The 20,483-nt window shown below is 50.3% G+C and overlaps 1 protein-coding gene across 1 annotated transcript in view; it reads right to left on the bottom strand.

Moving 5' to 3' along the window:
* Nucleotides 1-345: 345 nt before the first annotated feature.
* Kif1c (kinesin family member 1C) overlaps nucleotides 346-20,483 on the bottom strand; it is a 28,439-nt gene continuing 8,301 nt past the window's right edge. The window contains exons 14-23 of the mRNA XM_013111736.3: nucleotides 19,709-19,878; nucleotides 19,460-19,539; nucleotides 19,291-19,366; nucleotides 11,769-11,848; nucleotides 10,603-10,697; nucleotides 5,979-6,062; nucleotides 5,114-5,300; nucleotides 4,920-4,992; nucleotides 3,555-4,163; nucleotides 346-1,656 (exon numbers count right to left, since the gene is read on the bottom strand). Of these exons, the coding sequence (XP_012967190.2) occupies nucleotides 988-1,656; nucleotides 3,555-4,163; nucleotides 4,920-4,992; nucleotides 5,114-5,300; nucleotides 5,979-6,062; nucleotides 10,603-10,697; nucleotides 11,769-11,848; nucleotides 19,291-19,366; nucleotides 19,460-19,539; nucleotides 19,709-19,878 (2,123 nt within the window). The 3' untranslated portion in view covers nucleotides 346-987. The remainder of the gene's footprint in view (nucleotides 1,657-3,554; nucleotides 4,164-4,919; nucleotides 4,993-5,113; nucleotides 5,301-5,978; nucleotides 6,063-10,602; nucleotides 10,698-11,768; nucleotides 11,849-19,290; nucleotides 19,367-19,459; nucleotides 19,540-19,708; nucleotides 19,879-20,483) is intronic.

The following is a 20,483-nucleotide window of genomic DNA, read 5'->3' as shown; positions in this document are numbered from 1 at the left end:
GCAAATAAATACACAGCAGGCGCGGGAAGCCTTACCAGCATTCACCACCGAGGAAAGGGAGACTCAGGAGACCTTTCAAACCAGTGGTGAGTCAATGAGGTAGAACCCCAAATCCTCCACCCAGGCCCAGACAGGCTGAGAGAACCCCATCTCCCCTCACATCTGTCCCTCCTTTGTGAAGCACGCTTCAAATATACGATGTAAACAAAAATTAAAGGACAAGCTATGCGCCCTGAAGACAGGGAACGGGTTTTAAATTCAAGAAAACAGGATGGCAATCTTGTGCGTGCTCAGGGTGGTGACAGCATGAAATAACGCACATAGAAATGATGTGAGACGACACACTTAGTAAATGATGCACTTTACTTATACAACCTCTACCTCTACTAAAACCCGACCAGCCAAGCGTCCTGTTTGCTATCCCTTATTAAGAGGGCCCACATTCTCGTGGGACTCCAGCCAAACCAGACAGGTCCCCTAAATATAGCAGGAGGCCTGGAAGGGGGAAGGGAATGACTTAGGATCCCACCACACCTCCCTGGAAACAGAAACCCACCACAGACAGACAGACAGACAGACAGACCGACAGACCGACAGACAAGAGCCGGGGAGTAGAACCCCTCACTCTTGGTTCTCTCCCCTTCGCACCCACTCAAAAAGAAAGTCAAACACTGGCTATGCAGACTTAAGCCCACCCACCCACCCATAGCAGCGTTTGTGGGGACTTCCACCCCCTTGCAACGGGTGGCCCCAAGGTGACTTCCTGGCTCCTCCTTTACTTTGGTTTGCTCCTGGCCGACTCCGCACCTCTACCTTCCCTCAGCCTCCAGCTCAGCCACTCTGCATCTTCTATCACCTACTCGGACCATCTCTCTCTCCCTCTCTGCTTTCCAGTCTCCCTGTCCCTGGGCTTCTTGGGGAAGCAGCATCTTGGGCACCTTTCTCCTAGCGAGGGCCCCACTAGGCCGTCTGCCCAGCACGCGGGATTCACACAGCGGCTCCGCTCTCTTTGAGGTCAGGGGCTGAGCGCTGCCGTCTCATTCGTGGAGGGGTAGTGTATGGTGGGTAGCGGGGCCCTGGCCGCTGGGCTGGGTAAGGTTGGGGCTGCTGGGGGTAATAGTTGTGCTTTTTGGGCTGGAAGTGCTGGGGTTCTGGCTGTGTAGAACCCCCTCCCCGAGATCGGCTCCCTCCATCTAGGGAATTCCTGCGAGGGCGGTGGGGTCTTCGGGGACTTGGAGGCCTGCGGGCAGGGGGGGCTGTAACCTCTTCAGGAGGCTGGGGAGCCGGGACCTCTCCGCTCCCTACTCCGGGCCAGGACTCCCTATGCTGAGGGTTGCTCTTGAAGGGGAAGCGCAGCTTGCAGTCGTGGGGGGGCACAAAGCGCGCTGGAGGCCTGCGCAGTCCCCCACCCCGGCCCCCAGAGCCCTGCAGTCCCTGCAGCCGCAGCTGCTCCTGCTTGAGCCAGCGAAGGCGGCCACGACGGAAGGCAGGATCCTCTTCCATCAGCCTGGACACCCGTTCCCAGCTGGACAGGGGTGGTGAGGTGGACCGGACAGCTGGTGAGTGCTCATTGGGCACTGCCTCCTCTACTGCCTCTGACCCTTCTGGTGGGCCCCAGGTGACCATACACGATTCTTCATTGTCATCCTCAAGATCCTGGGAGAGGGATAAGAGAAAAGAGATGTGAAGACAGCTGAGTCCCGAGGCCATGTGGATTCAAGAAGGACAGTAGAAGAACCTAGAGTGGCCGGATGGGGTCTAGAGTATGGCTTGGAGCCAATGAAGCTAGGACAATGGCTGGAGCATGGGCCTACCCACTAAACGGCATGAGCTCAGTCCCGTCTGCCACCTCTTAGCTGTGTGGTCTCCTCGTCCCTCTCTTCAGCAGTCCCGCCTCCAGCACCTGCTACCAAGTGCTGGCAGAACTGGCTGAGCTCCACTTTAGATGGAGAACAGAATGGGGAAGGACAGGAAGCCAGCTAAGGGTGGCCACCGTGGATTCACTGAGAAGTCAGCACTTGAGTCGAGGCCTGTAGGAAGTGATGTACCGATGTTGAGGGAAAACCAGCGAGGCAAACGGACCAGCAAGTGCGAAGGCCTTGAGAAATGGGCATAGCCAACAAGCTGGAGGGGCTGGAGTGGAGTAGGTGAGGGGACAGGACTAGAAGTCACACTGGAGAGGAAGTCTTTGGTAACCTCAAGCCCCAACTCAACCATCTGTGGTGTCCCTTAGAAGATTGCTGGAACAGGGCAGAAAAGGCTTGGAATATAATCTCAGTGGCTACCACATTACCAGGCATTTGGCAGACACTTCAATGTGTATACCCTGAATGAAGACATGCACAGGAGGGAGAGATGACAGTATCACCATTCAGTCCCTACCAAAGCACTCAGGGGGAGGTCAGTTATAGGTACACCTAAGATCAGGCTTCCAGTAACCACTGTGTACCCTTCATTAGTGGGTCTCAAAGGCCACTGTAATTCAGGAACACCTCGGGAGCTTATTAGCTACAGATCACCAAAATACAGTTTAGGAATGCCGGGTTGGTGAATGTCACAATCAGTCCTTTTCTTTGATTTTTGAGTGGTAGCTCAGACTGGTCTTGAACTACTGATCCTCTTATGTCTGTCTCCCAAGTGCTGGGATTATATGCTCGTGCCAAGCATACATAATCGAGAATCTGTACCATGTGTGCATTCGTACAGGCGTATGTATGTGTGTGTAGGTGCAAGTGTGTGTAGACCAGAGGACAACCTCGGTGTCCTCTCAGGTGCATCTGCCTCGTGTTTAGAGACGGGTCCCTTACTGCCCTAGGACTCTCGAAGTAGACTAGGCAGCGGGCCAACAAGCACCAGGGATCCATGTCCACGCCTTGCCTACAGCACCAGGATTATAAGGTAAGCGTGCAGCTCTATACCCAACTTCTTTTTATTTTTTGAGACAGACAGGGTTTCTCTGTGTAGCTTTGGAGCCTGTCCTGGAATTTGCTCTGTAGACCAGGCTGGCCTGGAACTCACAGAGATCCGCCTGCTTCTGCCTCCCAAGTGTTGGAATTAAGGGTGTATGTCATCACTGCCTGGCTATGTACCCAACTTATTTATGTGGGTTCTGGGGATCAAACTCAGGTTCTCATGTTTAGGAGACAAGCATTTACCAATGGAAGCCTGTAGAATCTACTTCATGTCTTTATTTCCCTCTGTGCATGTTTGTGCACCAAGTGTATAGCACCTTACGGACCAGAAGAGGGCACTGATTCCACACAACTATGAGCTGCCATGTGGGTGCTGGGACCTGAACTCTGGTCCTCCGAAGAAGGAGCAGCTTAATGGCTGAGTCTTCTCTCCAGCCCACATAGAATCTACTTTTAGTATCCTTCTGGGGATTGTGAAGCTGTGATTTGTAAACTCTAGCAAAAACCAAAACCTACTGGACTTCAGGAAGCCTCTTCGAAAGGCAGAAGAGGAGTTGGGGTGTGACACGGAAGCTGCTGGATCCTAAAAGGCAGGCAAGAGCTGAAGGAGGGGAGGAAGAAGCAGCCAGTGGGCTTTCCTACCTGGGCCAGCGGGATGACCCTCTCCATGCGGAGCATCCGGTCCCGCAGGGCCTGCAGCTCTCGGTCCTTGCTGCTGTTCTGCAGCTTCACTTCCTGCAGAATCCCTGTCAGCTTGTCGATGTGAGCCCGGAGGTCGTCCACCTCTGCCCCCCGGGTTCCTTCCTCACCGCCACCTCCGCCACCGCCTTCCTCTTCACCCACAGTATCCCAGACATCCCTGGCCACGGCTCTCCAGGCATCACCAGGGCCCTCAGGCTTGCCGTAGGTGCGACACAGCTCTCTCATCTTGAGGGCAGCCAGGGCCTCAATTTCTGCTCGTCCATGACGGAAGTCGGCCAGGGCCACCTCGTAGCATATCTCCTTCACTGCCTGCATCTTCAGGTCAGCCATGGTGGCCCATCGGGGGTCTTTGCCCTGCAGCCTCCGCCGCTGAGGGATCTGATAAACTCTTCGAGGGGCCCTGCGCTTGCCACTACTGGGCAGGCCACAGCGCTTCACAATGGTCTGGACTGTGGTAGGAGGCAGCTGCTCCCGCAGGGAGGAAATCAGCCGCCAGCTCTCTTCACAAGAGCGCTTGTCAGAGTCTTCCCCGCTGTCAGAGTCCGCATACTGGGGTGGGTCAGAGGGGAGAGAGGAAGAGGGCTAAGGACACCTCAGAGACCACCCTTGTACCAAAGACATGGGCGACACCCCATTAGTACACCTGGACTCAAGACCCTTTCTACCTCTTAGTGTCCCTTGCAGGGACTGGTCTGCACAGCAAAGCTATGTCTGATGGATGAACCTCTTACAACAGCAGCTGGCAAGTCCAAGTAATAGCAGCAGTTAACAGAGTCCGGGGTTTTGTGCATATATGGTCATGTGCCACTTAAATACGGAGTGTGTTCTGAGAAATGTGTCCTACAGTGATCTTATCATTGTGTGAGCATCACAGACCACACTGACACAAATCACGGCAGCTACACAGTATCTGCTGATATGATCTCAAGGGATCACCCTGTACATATGGTCTGCCATCGGCAGTGCTGTCATTATGCAGCAAATAACTAAGTATTACTGCTAGGTTAAAGACTTTAAAGTCCATTTAAGGAACAATTTTACAAAAATAATGGCACTTGGAAGTGATCTAAAGGGGCCCAGGGTCACTGGAGTCTAGGGAGCTCTGTCAACTGGAATGTTAGTCCCCTGTACATGGCAATGTTTTCTTCTAGTTCACATTTCTCTCCTAACTTTTCCAGCTAGATGCCACCTACGATACCAACAGCAAAGCTAGGAGGCTGAGATGATGCCAGTCTCGCTGTTATCTGCCCACTAGGCCCTCTCTCCAGGCTCTGCCACCCTGCTGCGCCCCAACTTGCCCCTCACCAGCCGCTGCTGCTCCAGCAGAAGGTCCGCCTCTTCCTTTTCTTTCCGGTATTGATTCTCCAGGTCCTGCAGCCTGGGGTCAGACAGAGGGAAAAAGAAGCTGTGAGGGTCTCTGGAGCTACCTCGGTGGGTACCGCCAAAGCAGGATGCTGAGGTCCCATGACTTAGAGAGACCCGTGGGGATCCCTTCGAACCTCTTCTCCATTTCCAGCTTGATATCTATGCCTTGCTGCTCCAGCAGCTCTTTCTGTGCAAAGTTCCAGTCCACAGGCTCAGAGGGAGGTCCTGGGGGTGGGGGTACCCCTCGTTCTCGTTCAAGCCGTGCTTGTTCCGGGTGATTGAAGCGGAAAACATGGTTCTTGCCCATTACAATCCTGTTTCCTGGAGATGGGAAGAGGGGTGAGTAGACTTACTCACCCACAGCAGCAAGCCATCCCCAGGTTCAAGCATAGATCTTGCCCTTGATTCCAGGGGACCCGATACCCTCTCTCCTACTACCCCTAAAGGTGGAATCAATCGGAGTCAATACACCTTTGCTGAGCCCTGGGAGCATCTGCTTACTAAGGTAAGCTGCTGGAGGAGAAGGCATCTTCTTCCCATGTCTCCAGGGAAGCAAGAGAACCAATACACACCCCTTGGTCTCTCCTGCAGCTCCTTCCTATGTCCATGCTTTTTTTTTTTTTTTTGGTTTTACGAGACAGGGTTTCTCTGTATTGTTTTGGAGGCTCTCCTGGAACTTGCTTTGTAGACCAGGATGGCCTCGAACTCACAGAGATCCACCTGCCTCTGCCTCCCGAGTGCTGGGATTAAAGGCATGCACCACCACCCCCCGGCTCTGCAGCTCCTTCCTATGTCCATGCTTTTCCCATCTATCCCAAGCTCCTAGGTACCCAGAAAGCCCTGCCCTAGCACTTTCTAGGAAGGCCACGTCCCAGCCTGTACTCTCCAACACATCTTTGTGTGTGTATGCTACTGGGAATTAAACCCATGGCCTTGCGCATGCTAGGCAAGCGCTCTACCTCTGAGCTATGTCCCCAGCCTCTGCGACGCGTCTTCTACCTGACTTCAGCACCAGCGGCTCCGTCACAAGCTTCCCGTTGACATATGTCTCAGCCCCTTCACAAGGCTCCAATGTGACCATCACTGAGTGGAGGGAAAGGAAGGGGAAGACTAGACTCTCAGAAAGCTGTACGATGGCTGGACTCCCACTTGTCTCACCCCAAAGCACGCATGCACCACGGTTCTACCCCCAGTACCTGCAGGGGTGCCACAGCCCCTCTGGTGGGTGGCCGGCAGCACAGGAAGAGAAGAGCAGAAGCAGGGTTAGAGACCCTACTGTGACTCCCAGAAGCCTCTGCAGTGGTTCCTGCCCACCCACCACCACGCTCCCCAACCACAGCTTAGAAACTCATTCTCAGGAGACTTCTTTAGCCGCCGTCGACATGTGTCCATTCCTACGTCTCATTAACGTTATCCCTAGTCGGGCTGGATGCCTCCAGGAGGCAGTCTGCCTGATGCATCTTACAAATGGATGCCATCTGATGAACCTTCTCAAGTCACAGCCAATATAGGATAAAATTAAGTCAACCCAACTCTAGCCAGACATGGTGCCACACATCTGAATCTCCGTTACTTAGGAGGCTGAGGCTGAAGGACTGCTCAAAGTTTGAGGTTAGCTAGCATGAACTACATAATGAGCCTGAGCTCAGCCTGGGCTACATAGCAAGACCCTGCCTCAAAAATACAAAAACAAGCCAGGCAGTGGTGGTGTACACCTTTAATCCCAGTACTCAGGAGCAGCGACAGGTGAATCTCTGAGTTTGAGGCCAGCCTGGTCTACAGAGAGAGTTCTAAGAGCCTGGGATAAGGAAACTTTATTCACGGAGTAGTTGAAAATACAATAATCATAATATGCAAACATGACTTTTTATTTATTTGTTTTGTTTTTTGAGGCAGGATTTCTCTGTGTAATAGCCCTGGCTGTCTTGAAATTTGTTTTGTAGACCAGGCTGGCCTCGAACTCAGAGGTCCACTTGCCTATAGCCCCCAAGTGCTAGAATTAAAGCTGTGTGCCACCATGCTTAGACTTTTTACCATTTATTGACTTTGTGTGTATGAGAGAGAGAGAGAGAAGGAGAGAGAGAGAGAGAGAGAGAGAGAGAGAGGGAGAGAGAGAGAGAGAGAGAGAGAGAGAGAGAGAGAGAGAGAGAGAGAGAGAGAGAGAGAGAGAGAGAGAGAGAGAGAGAGAGAGAGAGAGAGAGAGAGAGAGAGAGAGAGAGAGAGAGAGTCTGTGTGTCTCGAGATTGAATTTAGGGCTCTACAACTGAGCTATATCCTCAGCCAACTTTTTTATTTTTTTAGACAGGGTCTCACAATGTAGCTCTGGTTGTCCTGGAACTCACTATGTAGACCAGGCTGACCCCAAACCCACAGAGATCCACCTGCCTCTGCCTCTGCCTCCCGGGTGCTGGGATTAAAGGTGTACACCACCAACCCTAGCTCTCAGCCTAAATTATCTTTTTATTCTTTATACTAAAAGTAATTGAGAAACATGGAAACTAGGACAAATTATAGCATCAAACAGAGAAACAGACTACTGGTCTACCACTGATGCGGAGGGAGGACTGGGATAGCACAAAGCCCAGCTTCAGGACAGAGGACAGGACAGGCAAGGTTCCAGTGAGGGTGGAAATTCCCAGCTGATGCATGATGGGTCACTTAGATGTCAATGGCCAGAGGGAGACACACATAGGGCATCATTGCATGTCTGGAAACAGCGGACACAGGATGGGGGGCAACCTATCTTACTTTTACTTATTTCCCACAATGCCCCAAAACATAGCCAGTCATTTCTCAAACATATATCCCTACTATATACCAGGTAAAAAAGATAAAAACCCCAAGCCCCTGCTCTCACAGACCTTTATCTGGCTGGTAAGGCAGATGGTGAATAGGATAATTTAAGGCCAGTGAGATGACTCACCAGGTACAGGCATTTGCTGCCATGCCTGACAACCCAAGTTCAGTCCTCCCAGGTCACATGGTAAAAGGAGAGAACCGACTCCTGAAAGTTGCCCTCTGATCTCCACACTCATGGGAGCATGTAAATGTAAACACATTACATTTACATTACAATATTTAAACAAGATAATTCCAACAATTCTCTTTTGGAGGGCGGGTGACTTGAGACAGTTTCTCTGTGTAGCCCTGGCTGTCCCAGAACTTGCTCTGTAGACCAGGCTGGCCTTAAGAGTTAAGACCTTAAGAGTTCTGCCTGCCTCTGCCTCCTGAATGCTGAGATTAAAGGTGTGTGCCACCACCACCTGGCAATTCTAACAATTTTTAAAATTTATTTATTTTTATTTTATGTGCATTGGTGTTTTGTCATGGGTGTCAGGTCCCCTGGAACTGGAATTACAGATAGTTGTGAGCTGTCATGTGGTTGCTGGGAATTGAACCCAGGTCCTCTGGAAGAGCAGCCAGTGCTCTTAACCACTGAGCCATCTCTCCAGTCCCCTAACAATTTTTTTAAGCAGATAATCTAAAGATTTCTCTAAAAAGAAAAATGAGGCCAGGTGTGGTGACTGCTTCACACCAGTCAGGACAGACTCTTCGATGCTCTTTCTTGAGATGGGGGGGGGTGGCCTTGAACTCCTGGTTTTCTGCTCTCCACACACCCCCACCTCCCACCCCGGGGAGCTGGGATCATGGGCAAGTGCCACCACCCTCAGCTGTGTGCAGTTCTGAAGCTCAAACTCAAGGTTTCACACACAGCACTCCAGCACCTCAGCTACATTCACAGTCCCGTCTCCTGGCTCCTGACCCCAGAGGAATCCAGCAGCTAAGGGCACAGCCCCTGAAACATAAACCTGTGCTAGCATCCAATTCTGCTGGGTTTTAGGGCAAATTTCCTAACCTGAGCACCTGTGCTGTGTCCCATGTGAGCTGAGTGAGACAATTCAAAGAGAAAAACAGTAAATAACTACTATTGCATGCCCTGATGCCTGCATCTGTCTGTTTCTGGTCAAGTCTAAGTCTGTTGTAAGAACAATAGCTCAGATGAACTAACCCTTCATGGCCTACCTATGGGGCACAAAAACATTGGCCGTTTTTCACTGTAATTTTCGTAACAGTCTTGTACATGTTATGTCTGTCACCTCCTCCGACACACTATGCACTCCTGGAATACGGGTTTGCCCCGTAAGGCCTCACATACTTTAGTATCTCCCTTCCCAAGCCTATGGCCCGAGATAACCACAGAACAGGAACTTGGCAATAACTCACTGATCTGAACTGATTCAACAGCTTTCAGCCCCGAATGCAGGAAGCATTTGTTCACCACTGGGGACCTGAACTAGACCAGAATAACTACGTCAATCTGCTGACCCTGAACCAAACTGAAATCGAATGTCTTAAACCTGAGCTGTATGCCACATGATAGTTGTTTTTTGGTTTTGTTTGTTTGTTTGTTTGTTTTTGTATCCCCAGCACCTATATAAAGAGCTGGCTGTGGTGATGTCACCAGAGGGCTGGGGGAAGGGCGGAAGGTGGCTCTTTGGGGCCCACTGGCCACCCAGTCTAGCTACATCAGTGAGTTTGTCACTGTCAGACCCTGTCTCAAAAAAAAAAAAAAAAAGTGGAAAAATGACAGCTAATGTCAACTCTGGCCTCAATATGAACACACCTTACACACATAAGCACACACACACACACACACCTTGCACATAAAAGTGCTGAAAGCCAGCTAGAGAGCCTTTAGGAGGCTGGTGGGTTAGGAGTTCAAGGTCAATCTGGCCTACACAGAACCCAAGGCAAACAGAAAATGCACTGAGGCTAAGGACTCACTGGTAGTGCACAGGGCTCAGGACTTGGCCAGCGGGCACACAGGTGAGGCTCCGGGTTCAGTCCCCAACAGCATAAAGCAAACACTCTAAACCAGACAATGTTTTGTTACCATGTCGAACAGTTGCCCTCAGAACCTGGGATTCTTTTTTGTTTGGCTTTCTTCCTTTCTTTCTTTCTTTCTTTCTTTCTTTCTTTCTCTCTTTCTTTCTTTCTTTTCTTTTTCTAAGACAGGTCTCTCTTTGTAGCCCTGACTGTCCTGAGACTTGCTAAGTAGATGTCGCTGGCCTCAAACTTGCAGAGATTCTCCTGCCTCTGTTTCCCTAAATGCTGGGATTAAAGACATGTGACACCACGCCTGACTAGAGCCTGGGATTCTTAAAACCTTTACCATTATAGTAAGGGTCGAAGGTCCCGAAAGCTTTGGAACCACAGAGACACCTATGTCCTTTACTTCTCAGAAACCTTTGTCAACATTTAGATTTCCCATTGAAACAAGTATAGGTTTCAAACACAATAACCACAGTGCTCTCTAAAGAAAAAGGGAAGAAAAACAAAGAATCAAGGAAGGTAATATGTCTATTTCCTTATCACCCAGCTCCCTCTCTAGTGTTCAGAAACGTGGACTTGTGTCTCAAGACTCCATTTGCTCTCCAGTCAAGCATGGAGTCAGCCCCCCATCCACACACTGCTTACCCTAGAGCTCAGAGCTCAGAGGGAGAGGCTGCACCCTTCCCTTTATGGCTCATTTCCCAGTACTGGGCTCAGGACTCTGTGTGGAACACAAGACCCCCCCCCCACATCTACGTTAGCCACTCCACTTTCGCCTCCCAGCCATTACCTTCTCCATCAGGCTGCGGGATGCTGCGGAAGACACAGTGTTGCTCCCGGATGAACTGTCCAGTCAACTTGATGTCCACATCCACCTGGCCAACCCTGTGGGTGCAAAGGCCAACACTTTCTAAGCACGTTCAGTAGCTGCCAAGCGCCTCCTGAGCACCGCCAGCTCATCTGACTCCATGACAAGTGTCATTCTCATGTCATAGACAAGAAAACGGGGGTTCAGGGAGGGGAACTTGCCAAGATCACCCAGATAAGCAATAAAGGAGCTGGGATTTGAGCCCAGACATCCCTGATCTTTAAGACCATGTCCCACATCTGCACATTATGCAGCAAAGGGGAAATGCCAGCCTGATGTGGATGGGCATCCTTCCACCTTTAACTATAGGAGGTTTTGAGCCCTGGGGTTTGGTTAGCAACAGCTATTCAAACCACCTGGCCAGTCCTGGATCTACAATGTGGGTACGGGCCCTCAACAGCATGGGGCCAGGCAAGGTTTCCTTTTCCCTTCCTCGGGATCTCAGCAATGGTGTTAGCGGCTAAGGAAGCAGCAGTCTGTTTCCCATCCGTTCTTCTGCCCCAGTAAACACGCCCCCAGGAGCCATCCCCACCATAGTGCCAAGAAGCACCAGCCCTTCACCAAATGAAGGAAGACTGGTGGCTGATCAGCGGGCCTCCCTCAACAGTTTATCAAGATGGGACAGAAGTTAGGCATGCACCTATGATCTCAATGCCTGGGAGGCTAAGACATGAGGATTTCAAATTTGAGTTAGGCTGGACCACAAAGCAAGACCCTGTCTCAGAAAGGGGGTGGGGTGGGGAGATGGACCGCTCTTACAGAGGACCTAGCTTTGGTTCCCAGTACCCATGTCAGGCAGCTCACAACCACCCATAGCTCCAGCCCCAGGGGAGCCAACACCTCTTTTGGTCTCTGTAGACACACCTGCACACATGTGGCACTCACTGACACGGACACACACATGCATAAATAAAAATAAAATCTCTGAGAAGAAAAGAAAGCTGAAAGAGCAATCAGGGAGGCAGCTGTCCAAAGCCCCGGAGTATCTCCAGGGGCCACCAAAGAGAGTCACGATGACCAGTGTGTCAGTCCTTCTGCAGTCACACCCTGCAGGGGAGGCCACCCTGAAGACTACTAAATGTATTTACCTCGTGACACCATCTTTGATGTGGTAGAGGAGACACTCAGACATCAAGGGGTCCTCATTCAGATTTACCAGGTGGGGAGTCTGTGGGTAAAGGGGGAGAGGTGGTCAGGGCCAGAGGCTCATAATATCCAGCAAGAGCGGCCACAGAGAAGAAGGGAGTGGAGGAGCAGGAGAGGACATCTCTCTGGTTTCGGCACTGGCCGCTGCTCATCCTGCTGGCACTGTACGGGAGCTCTCCGCCCGCCATCCTGCCCTGAGGAGCATCTCTGGTTCCCAGCTCTCACACAAGCCTCTTCTCCTCACATCCAGGCTGGAAGCCATCTTCACCACCTACCCCTCCCTCCAGCCACTAGCCCACGCTGAAGCCTGTCTCTCTGCAGGCGCCTCGGCACCACAGACTCCTGACTACAAGTCCTGGCCTCCACCCGCACCGCCATTTGCTTTGTGTGCTTCCTACCCATCACTTCCTGCCGCAAACTTCAACGCCCCGAGAGTAAGAGAAGGGGCGAGGTCAGGAGACTGGTACACCCCACCTTTTTAAATTACTTTAAAATTTAAAAACCAAGTGTCTGGAGAGACGGCTCAGTGGTTAAGAACACTAACTGCCCAGGACAGCCTCCAAAAGCCTCGGAGAAACCCTGCCTCAAAAAAAAAAAAAAAAAAAAAAAGAACACTAACTGCTCTTCCAGAGGACCCAGGTTCAATTCCCAGCACCCACATGGCTGCTCATAGCTGTCTGTAACTCCAAGACCTGACATCCTCACACAGACACACATGTAGGTAAAATACCAATGCATGTAAAATAGGAATAAATAAATTAAAAAAGGAAAAAACAAGTGTCATTTTCCATTTTAAAATCAAGAGTTGAGCCATGGCCCGGCAGTGGTGGCACACACCTTTAATCCCAGCACTCTGGAGGCAGAGGCAAAAGGGTGACATCCAGGACAGGATGGGGTACATGGCATGATCCTGTCTATAAACAATGAAAATGTGTTTCTTGCAGCAACAGACTCTTCATCTACCCTAGCCACGTCCCTTCCTTGGGCCTAAAGGCAGGATCACTTACTCCTACACCTGTCCCTGTCCACAGCTTCCCTGACCAAAGACACCCAACCATTTCTTGGCCTCTGGCTATCTCAGTATAAAATCGACCCTAAACACTTGGCTGATCATTATGCTGCTTTGTGCTGGAGATGCAGCCGCTCCCTGCATCCATAGCACCGATCATGCCTTTCTTACGTCACCGCTGGCCTCCCCAAGTGCGTGCCTCTGGGTACACACTGAACTTGTTCCCCCCACACTCTTCTATGCCCCCCAGGAAAAGGCCCTGCCATGCGGCTGCTGCCTGGGCCTGCACCTCCCTGCTCCTCGGCTGCATGACTTCAGGGTTTTCCAGCCTCCCATCCACACTACTGTGGGCCATGTCACTGTTTTCCCAAAGACCTCGCAGTTGACAGTCCCATCTGACTTGAGCTCTGCTTTACTCTGGCTTACCTGGGCCTCCTGCACAGCAGAGTCCCATCCCACACGTCCAAGCCTCTTTTGAGGGTCTTTTCCCCAAGTCTATACTCCTGCCCAGTATACTGCTGAACACTCCAGAAAGAGGCCTTCTGCACCCGACTGCTGAGGGTTATCCCTGCCATATTCCCATTCCCCAGCACAGCCGATTTACCACCCCACCCCCACTCCCACCTGCAAAATCATTTACTGCACGTCCTTCTGGGTCTGTCTCAGATGCCACTTCCATGGAGCTCTCCTAAGCCCTCCAGCCAAGGAAGCCTCCATTCTACAAGCTTGCTAACTCACCTCAAGGAGGTTCAGGATGGAATGGGGATGAGTCAGATACACTCATGGTTGGCTGTCCTGTCAGGAAGTCAGAGCCAACTCGAGGAGGCAAGACTTGGTGTGGAAACACCACTCATTACAAATGGGAAGCATGACCTGGGCATGGGCATGTCTTTAATCCCAGCACTCAGGAGGAAGAGGCAAGTGGATCTCTGAGCTGGAGGCCAGCCTGGTCTACACAGTGAGTTCTAGGCCATCTAAAGCTACATAGGGAGGCCCTGTGTCAACAAATAAATAAATGGGGCAGTGAGTGCCTCGTAGAAACTGTTGACTTTCTCACACCCTGCCTTGATTATCTGCTCATTGATTTGTTCCCAGGGAGTTGACTATTGCCCTGCTCTGCAGCAACTCACATGCAAAGAGAAACAAAGGGCAGCTAGGGGAGCTCCCCGCTTTGGAGAGCTTTGTGGGAAAGGCAGCATGGGGTGGGTCTCGGGGAACTAGGAGAGCACTGGCGTGTAGAAGGAAACAGTATGGCAAAGCATGGAGACCAAAAAGCACGGGGCCCAGAAGGAAAATAGCTAGGAGTAGAGGGCCAAGCCTGTCCGGGTCCACTCTGTAGTGTGAGCCCAGGACTGCAACCAGAGTACCTGCCGCTTCTCCCGAGGCATCTCACAGCTGCTGCCAAAACTGCCTCAAGGGACACTCGTGTCTCCTTCCCACACTGCAGTGTCAAACCCGTCCTGGGCCTGGCAGACACTGATGGGCCCTGGAAGCAGAAAGTGATCTATCCCTAGGGAGAGGGGACATGATTTGGGGCAGTGCTTTTCAATTTCTGCTCAGCCCAGGAACTCTTTGTTCAAATGAAACCTTATCTAGAAGCCTAGGATATCAAGCAGATAAGCAAGGAGCCAATCAGTGCCAGTTGACGTAGGGAGTTCCTCTCCCCAGATTCCCCAGACATTAGCCCTTAAGAAGGAAGCTCAGATTCGAAAATCACTGATTTAGGAAGTCCTTGGGCTTGGTAACAGGGGTCCCAGCAAGAGGAGGCTTTCCCTAACAGTCTTTATCCAAGACAAACTGCAGCTTTACCGAGCTTTTACCTAATCATTCCTATGCTATAGCCAGTCCTACCAAACCCGTTCTGCCAGTAAGTCTCTCAGCAAGCTGAAGAAGGATCAGGTATTGACACCAACATTAACTACACTACACAGTGAGTTCAAGATCAACCTGGGCTATAGCAAGTTCAAGTCTGACCTGAGCTACATGAAACAGAAAAAACAAACAAACAAAAAAAAAACAAAAAACGAAAAAACAACAACAAAAAGCAAGGGTGAGGATTCAGAGTAGTGGAGGGAAAGGGGTCCTTTTACAGATTGCTCTTAGAGTATAAACTAGCCTGGCGATAATCTTCAGAGAGCACCTCAGTGATATAGATCAAAATTTACTTTTATCCACACATGTTTATTAATTAATTAGTTAGATGAGGGTGCACTAGGTAGTACCTCAGTGCTTATGTGAAGGTCAAAGTCAGTTCTCTCCTCCTTTGTGGGTCACAGGCTCCGTCCTCAGGCTTGGTGGCAAGTGCCTTTACCTGCTAAGCCACCTAGCCAGTCTCTAGATGAGAATGTTAAAACCACCGCTGGGTGTGGTAACTCATGTCTGTAACCCAGAATTTGGGAAACTAAGGAAGGCAGACTACTGTCTTGAAGCAGCCTGGACTACACGGTGACTTCCAGGCCGGCCTGAGCTATAGTATTACTGAGTCTCTGTCTCAAAAATATCTAAAATAAATATCTGAAACATATCTAAAAATAAGAATATAAAGGTACTAAAGAATTAAAAAAGAAAAAAAGACAAAGGCCAATCTGAACTGCTTAGCGATTCTGAGGTGGGGAATAAGAAGAAGCAGGGTGGGAAGGACAGCTTGGTCAGTAACCCTGTTTGACATGCAAGCATGAGGAACTGAGCTTGGATCGCCAACAACCATGTAAAACCAGGGGCAGCAGAGTGTGCCTGTAATGCCAGCACTTTGTTGAGAGAGAAGCAAGTGGATCCTTAGGGTGCCTGGCCTGCCAGTCTAAATAATTGGTGAGCTCCACATTTACCCAGAAGCCCTGTCTCAAAAAAATTAGGTGGAAGGCCGGGCGGTGGTGGTGTATGCCTTTAATCCCAGCACCTGGGAGGCAGAGGCAGGAGGATCTCTGTGAGTTCAAGACCAGCCACACACACACACACACACACACACACACACACACACACACACACACACACACACACACTAGCATATTAAGGTCATGGGTTCAATCTCCAGCACTATAAAAAAAATGAATAAAGCCGGGCGGTGGTGGCGCACGCCTTTACTCCCAGCACTCGGGAGGCAGAGGCAGGCGGATCTCTGTGAGTTCGAGGCCGGGCTGGACCGATAGCCTCTGAAACAATACAGAGAAACCCTGTCTCATAAAAACCAAAAAAAAAAAAAAAAAAAAAAGAATAAAAATAAAATAGTCAGGCCAGTGCCACACATTTTTAATCCCAGTATTCAGGAGACAAAGGCAGGTGGATTTCTGTGAATCCAAAACCAGCCTAGTCTAAATACCTACTCCCAAGAGTCTATTTTTATAGATAATAATCTCTTGTTTGGAGGACAAGGGAGAGGATAAGGTCTAGCTGACCTGAAACTCCTGACAACTCTCCTGCCGAGTCCTCTGAGTGTTGAGAGTATGGGCACGTACCACCATGCCCAACTTTTAACACCTATCTATAAGACGGCTCATTGTAGTATCATTTACAGTATCAGAGAATGTAAAAAAAAAAATTAAATGCCTACCAGTAGAAAACTTACTTACGTAGATTGCCTTCATCCCACAGAGTACTCTGACTTCAGGAGATAAAGTGAGTACCCTTTAAAACGGAAAGGTATGCAACCACGTGGTTCAAAGAATGAAGCTAGGGCCAGTGAGAGGCTCAGTGGGTAAAGCTGCTTGCTGTCCAAGTCTGGCAACCCAAGTTCGAGCCCCTGCACCCAGGAGTGCTGGTTAGTTTTAACTGTCAGCTTGGCACACCCAGAGTCACCTAGGAAGAGTCCGAATGAGGAATTATCTGGATCACATTCCTGCTAGGGATACACTCGCTGCCTCTGCTCCTCGCTGTGGATGTGGATGTGGATGATGTGACTTCCCCGAAATGATGGACCATAACCTGGAACTGCAGGCTGAGCAAACCCCTCCCCTCCCTCTGGTGCTTTATTACAACAGACAGGAAACAAGAACGCCGTGGATGGTGGAAGGAGAGAGACACGCCTCATGGAGCTGTTACTGACCTCTGTGTGAGCACAGTGGCATGCATTCTGTGCATGCCCACACACAATAATAAAAGTTTGTAAATGTAAGGGGAAGGACAGGATCAACAAGATGGCTCAGCAGGCAAAGATGCTTGCTCACACACAAGCACAAGTGTAATAAAAAGGAGTGAGGCAATGAGACCGGGCTGGAGAGATGGTTCAACTGTTAAAGAGCACTGACTGCGCCTCAGATTCCCAGCACCCACGTGGTTATTCACAACCCTCCTTAACTCCTGCCCCACAGGGACCCAACACTCTTCGGGCACTGCATACACACGGCACACATACAGGCAAAACATCCACAACACATTTTTAAAAAAAAGTAAATAAAAATAAATCTCAAAAATCAGTAAGGTTGTATGCGAATGCAAATGCATAATTAAAGCTCAGTGAGTTCCGCTTTCGGAATTTTCTAGATAGTTTTGACCTCACAACAAAGCAAGCCCCTTTCCAGTGGTACCACCTCTTTGCAGGGCCTCTACTGACTAGCTCTGAGTCAGGGCCTCATCCCAGCCTGTTCTGCACCATGTACCAGACAGGCCAGGTTGGTTTCCTGGTGGGACTGGAAGTTCCTGCTCTGCTCAAAATGGCTTCCACATCCTGCTCCATCAACACATACCAGCCAGCTATGCCGGCTTGTTTTTTGTAAGTATGTGTGCTGTGTGTCGTCTCCACCCCCACCCCCCAATCTCTAACTCTCACTCTTTCCTACTGAGGGCATTGAGTATGCTAGGCATACACTGACATAGAACTCCAGCCTTCTTTTAAAAAAAAAAAAAAAAAAAACATGGTCTCACTGCATAGCTCTGACTAGTGTGAAACTCACTACATAGACCAAGCTGGCCTTGAACTCACAAAGTGCTGGGATTAAAGGCATCATGTGTTACCATGCCCCGCCAGCCTTTATTTTTTATTTTTATTTCTTTGAGACAGGATCTCACTATAAAGCGCACACTAATTTTAAACTCACTATGTAGCCCATGCTGCCCCTGAGCTTGAGCTCCTCCTACCTGGGCCACCCATCCCTCAGGTCTGAGATCATAGACTGTACTACCACATCTGGCAGCTACGATGACTTTTTATTGCCAGTGTTCCTCCTAATCAGTTTCATGCCAGTTGGTAAAGTGCTTTAAGTATTATTTCTGTGCCCATTTGGGCCTGACCACACTTCTTAAAAAATTTTCTTTCTTTCTTTCTATCTATCTATCTATCTATCTATCTATCTATCTATCTATCATTTTTGAGGCAGGGTTTCTCTGTGTAGCCCAGGCTGTCCTGGAACTTACCATGTAGACCAGGCTGGCCTCCAACCCAGACCTCTGCCTGCCTGTCTCCCAAATGCTGAGATTAAAGGCGTGCGCCACCACCGCCCAGCCTAGACCCTGACCAGGCTTGCCTTGCTTCCCTCCTCTTCAGCAAAGCTCTGCCACACACATACTACCTGTCAGGCACCAGCAAGTCCCATGTAGCCTAACATGCTTTCTGCCTGTTTAGCCTGTTATCCCTACCACTCTCTACCCAAGTCTTGTCCATTTTTCAAGCCCCATTTGCAAACTACCTTCCTGAGCAATCCAGGGGCTGCATTTCTAGGTCATATGTACAGATGCGTCCAATGAAGACCAACCCTCCTGCACTTCCAACCAAGGTCACATTTACTCCTCCATCTTTTTTCCAATCATCTTCCATAGTTAGCCTTCTAAAACGTACTTTTCTGTAATCCCAGCATGCAGGAGGCAGAGGCAGGCAGATCTCTATGAGTTCAAGGTCAGCCTGGTGGACAAAGCAAGCTCCAGGAAAGCCAGAGCTACACAAAGAAACCCTTTCTCAAAACAAAAAAACCCACAACTTCTTTTGTTTTTTTCAAGACAGGATTTCTCTATGTAACAGAGTCAGTCCTAGCTGTCCTGGAACTGACTCTGTAGACCAGGCTGGCCTTGAAATCACATAGCTCCACCTGCCTCTGCCTCCCCAGTGCTGAGATTAAAGGTGTGTGCCACCAAGTCCGGCTCAGTTAAATTTTCAACTAGATAGCACATGCACAGCACCTGAGTTTCCCAGGCCCTCTTCCTCTCTCCTAAAGAAGCCAGGAGACTAATTCTGCACATGTACTCCTATACACATACATGTAAGGAGCTAGGTTTTATGCAGCTTTGAGGTTCCTCTAGGTAGGGACTGTCATCTTCAATGGACCCATCAGTAGTGGGCCACAAGCATGTAATCTACCTGACTATGTGATACAGGCAGAAAGCAGGGAATGGGAAAAAGATGATGAAGGAACAAGTCAGAGGCACAGAAGCAAGGGATTAGGGTTAGGGCTTCCACCATACCACATCCAACCCTCTTCTTCAGGTATCTAGAGAGCTCCTTAGGCCTCTTTGCCCAATCCCTCACACACCTTTTTTGGAGAGAAGACACCCACAGTACCACCATCCTCCCGGACAGCTACGCCCATCTCGGCCAGCAACGCTTCTCTGTGAGCAAGGGAAAGACAAATGTCAACCTCATGGCTGCTGCCCACGCCCTTTCCCTGCTAAGGTGCCAGATGTGCGCCCTGGCCCTCATACCTCTCCATTCTCAGGGCTTCCGTCTTACGGAGCTTTTCCTCCCAAGTCTCATTCAGCTCGGCGATAATCTTCTCTGTCTCCTGGGGACATCAGGACAGACAGAAGGCACGTTCAGGACAGCCCTGGACCAACACCTACCACAGAGATGACTATACTCTTGAGAGTCCTTCCTCCACTTCAGCCTTGAAAAAATGCAGTTGGAGCAGCGCCCAGACCATCACCCCTGCCAGTGCTCGCTTCACTCCCCACCTGCAGCCTCTCCATGGCCTCCTCAGGCCCAATCTGGGGCTCAGCACTGGGGGAGAAGGAAGGCTCCAACTCCCCATTGTGTGGAGGAGGAGATGAGGGTGAAGCTGGGGCCAGAGGAGACGACACAGCCGGCAGAGCGCCTCCAGGATTCCCCTCTCCCACCTTCAGACCTGGAAGAGAGAAAAGGAGAAGGAGGCTAAGACAGAACCGATCAGAGACAAGAGAGGGCCACAGAGAACTGCAGGAGACATCTAGGCAACTTGCCACCAGGGAGGTGGCCCTCCTAAGCGACAATGGCAGCAGCTGAGCACCCAGGGATGGAGAGCCTCACTCTTGCATGAGACGCAGCCACCCATGTTTTTCTATTGTTACTGACTTCTACCATCAGAAGGCCCTTAGCTGTGTTGAGCTGAAGAGGCCCCACACTATGTGTGCAAACCTTTTTTTTTTTAAAGATTGATTTATTTATTATGTATACAGTGTTCTGTCTGCATATCTGCCTGCAGGCCAGAAAAGGGCACCAGATCTCATTATAGATGGTTGTGAGCCACCATGTGGTTGCTGGGAATTGAACTCAGGACCCCAGGAAGAGCAGTCAGTGCTCTTAACCTCTGAGCCATCTCTCCAGCCCCGTGCCAAACCTTTTCAGTTCCGAGACAACTTATCTACCTTGTCCTCCATGCCTTTCCAAGAGCTCTTATTCTCCCTACTGTGCCCCTCAGCATGCTATCCTCAGTGAGAAGGACCTTAAGACTGGACACGAGGTGAGCACCTG

Source organism: Mesocricetus auratus, unplaced genomic scaffold (genome assembly GCF_017639785.1).
Source record: "Mesocricetus auratus isolate SY011 unplaced genomic scaffold, BCM_Maur_2.0 Super-Scaffold_100007, whole genome shotgun sequence".
NCBI lineage: Eukaryota > Metazoa > Chordata > Mammalia > Rodentia > Cricetidae > Mesocricetus > Mesocricetus auratus.
This window is presented reverse-complemented; position numbering and strand designations above follow the sequence as displayed.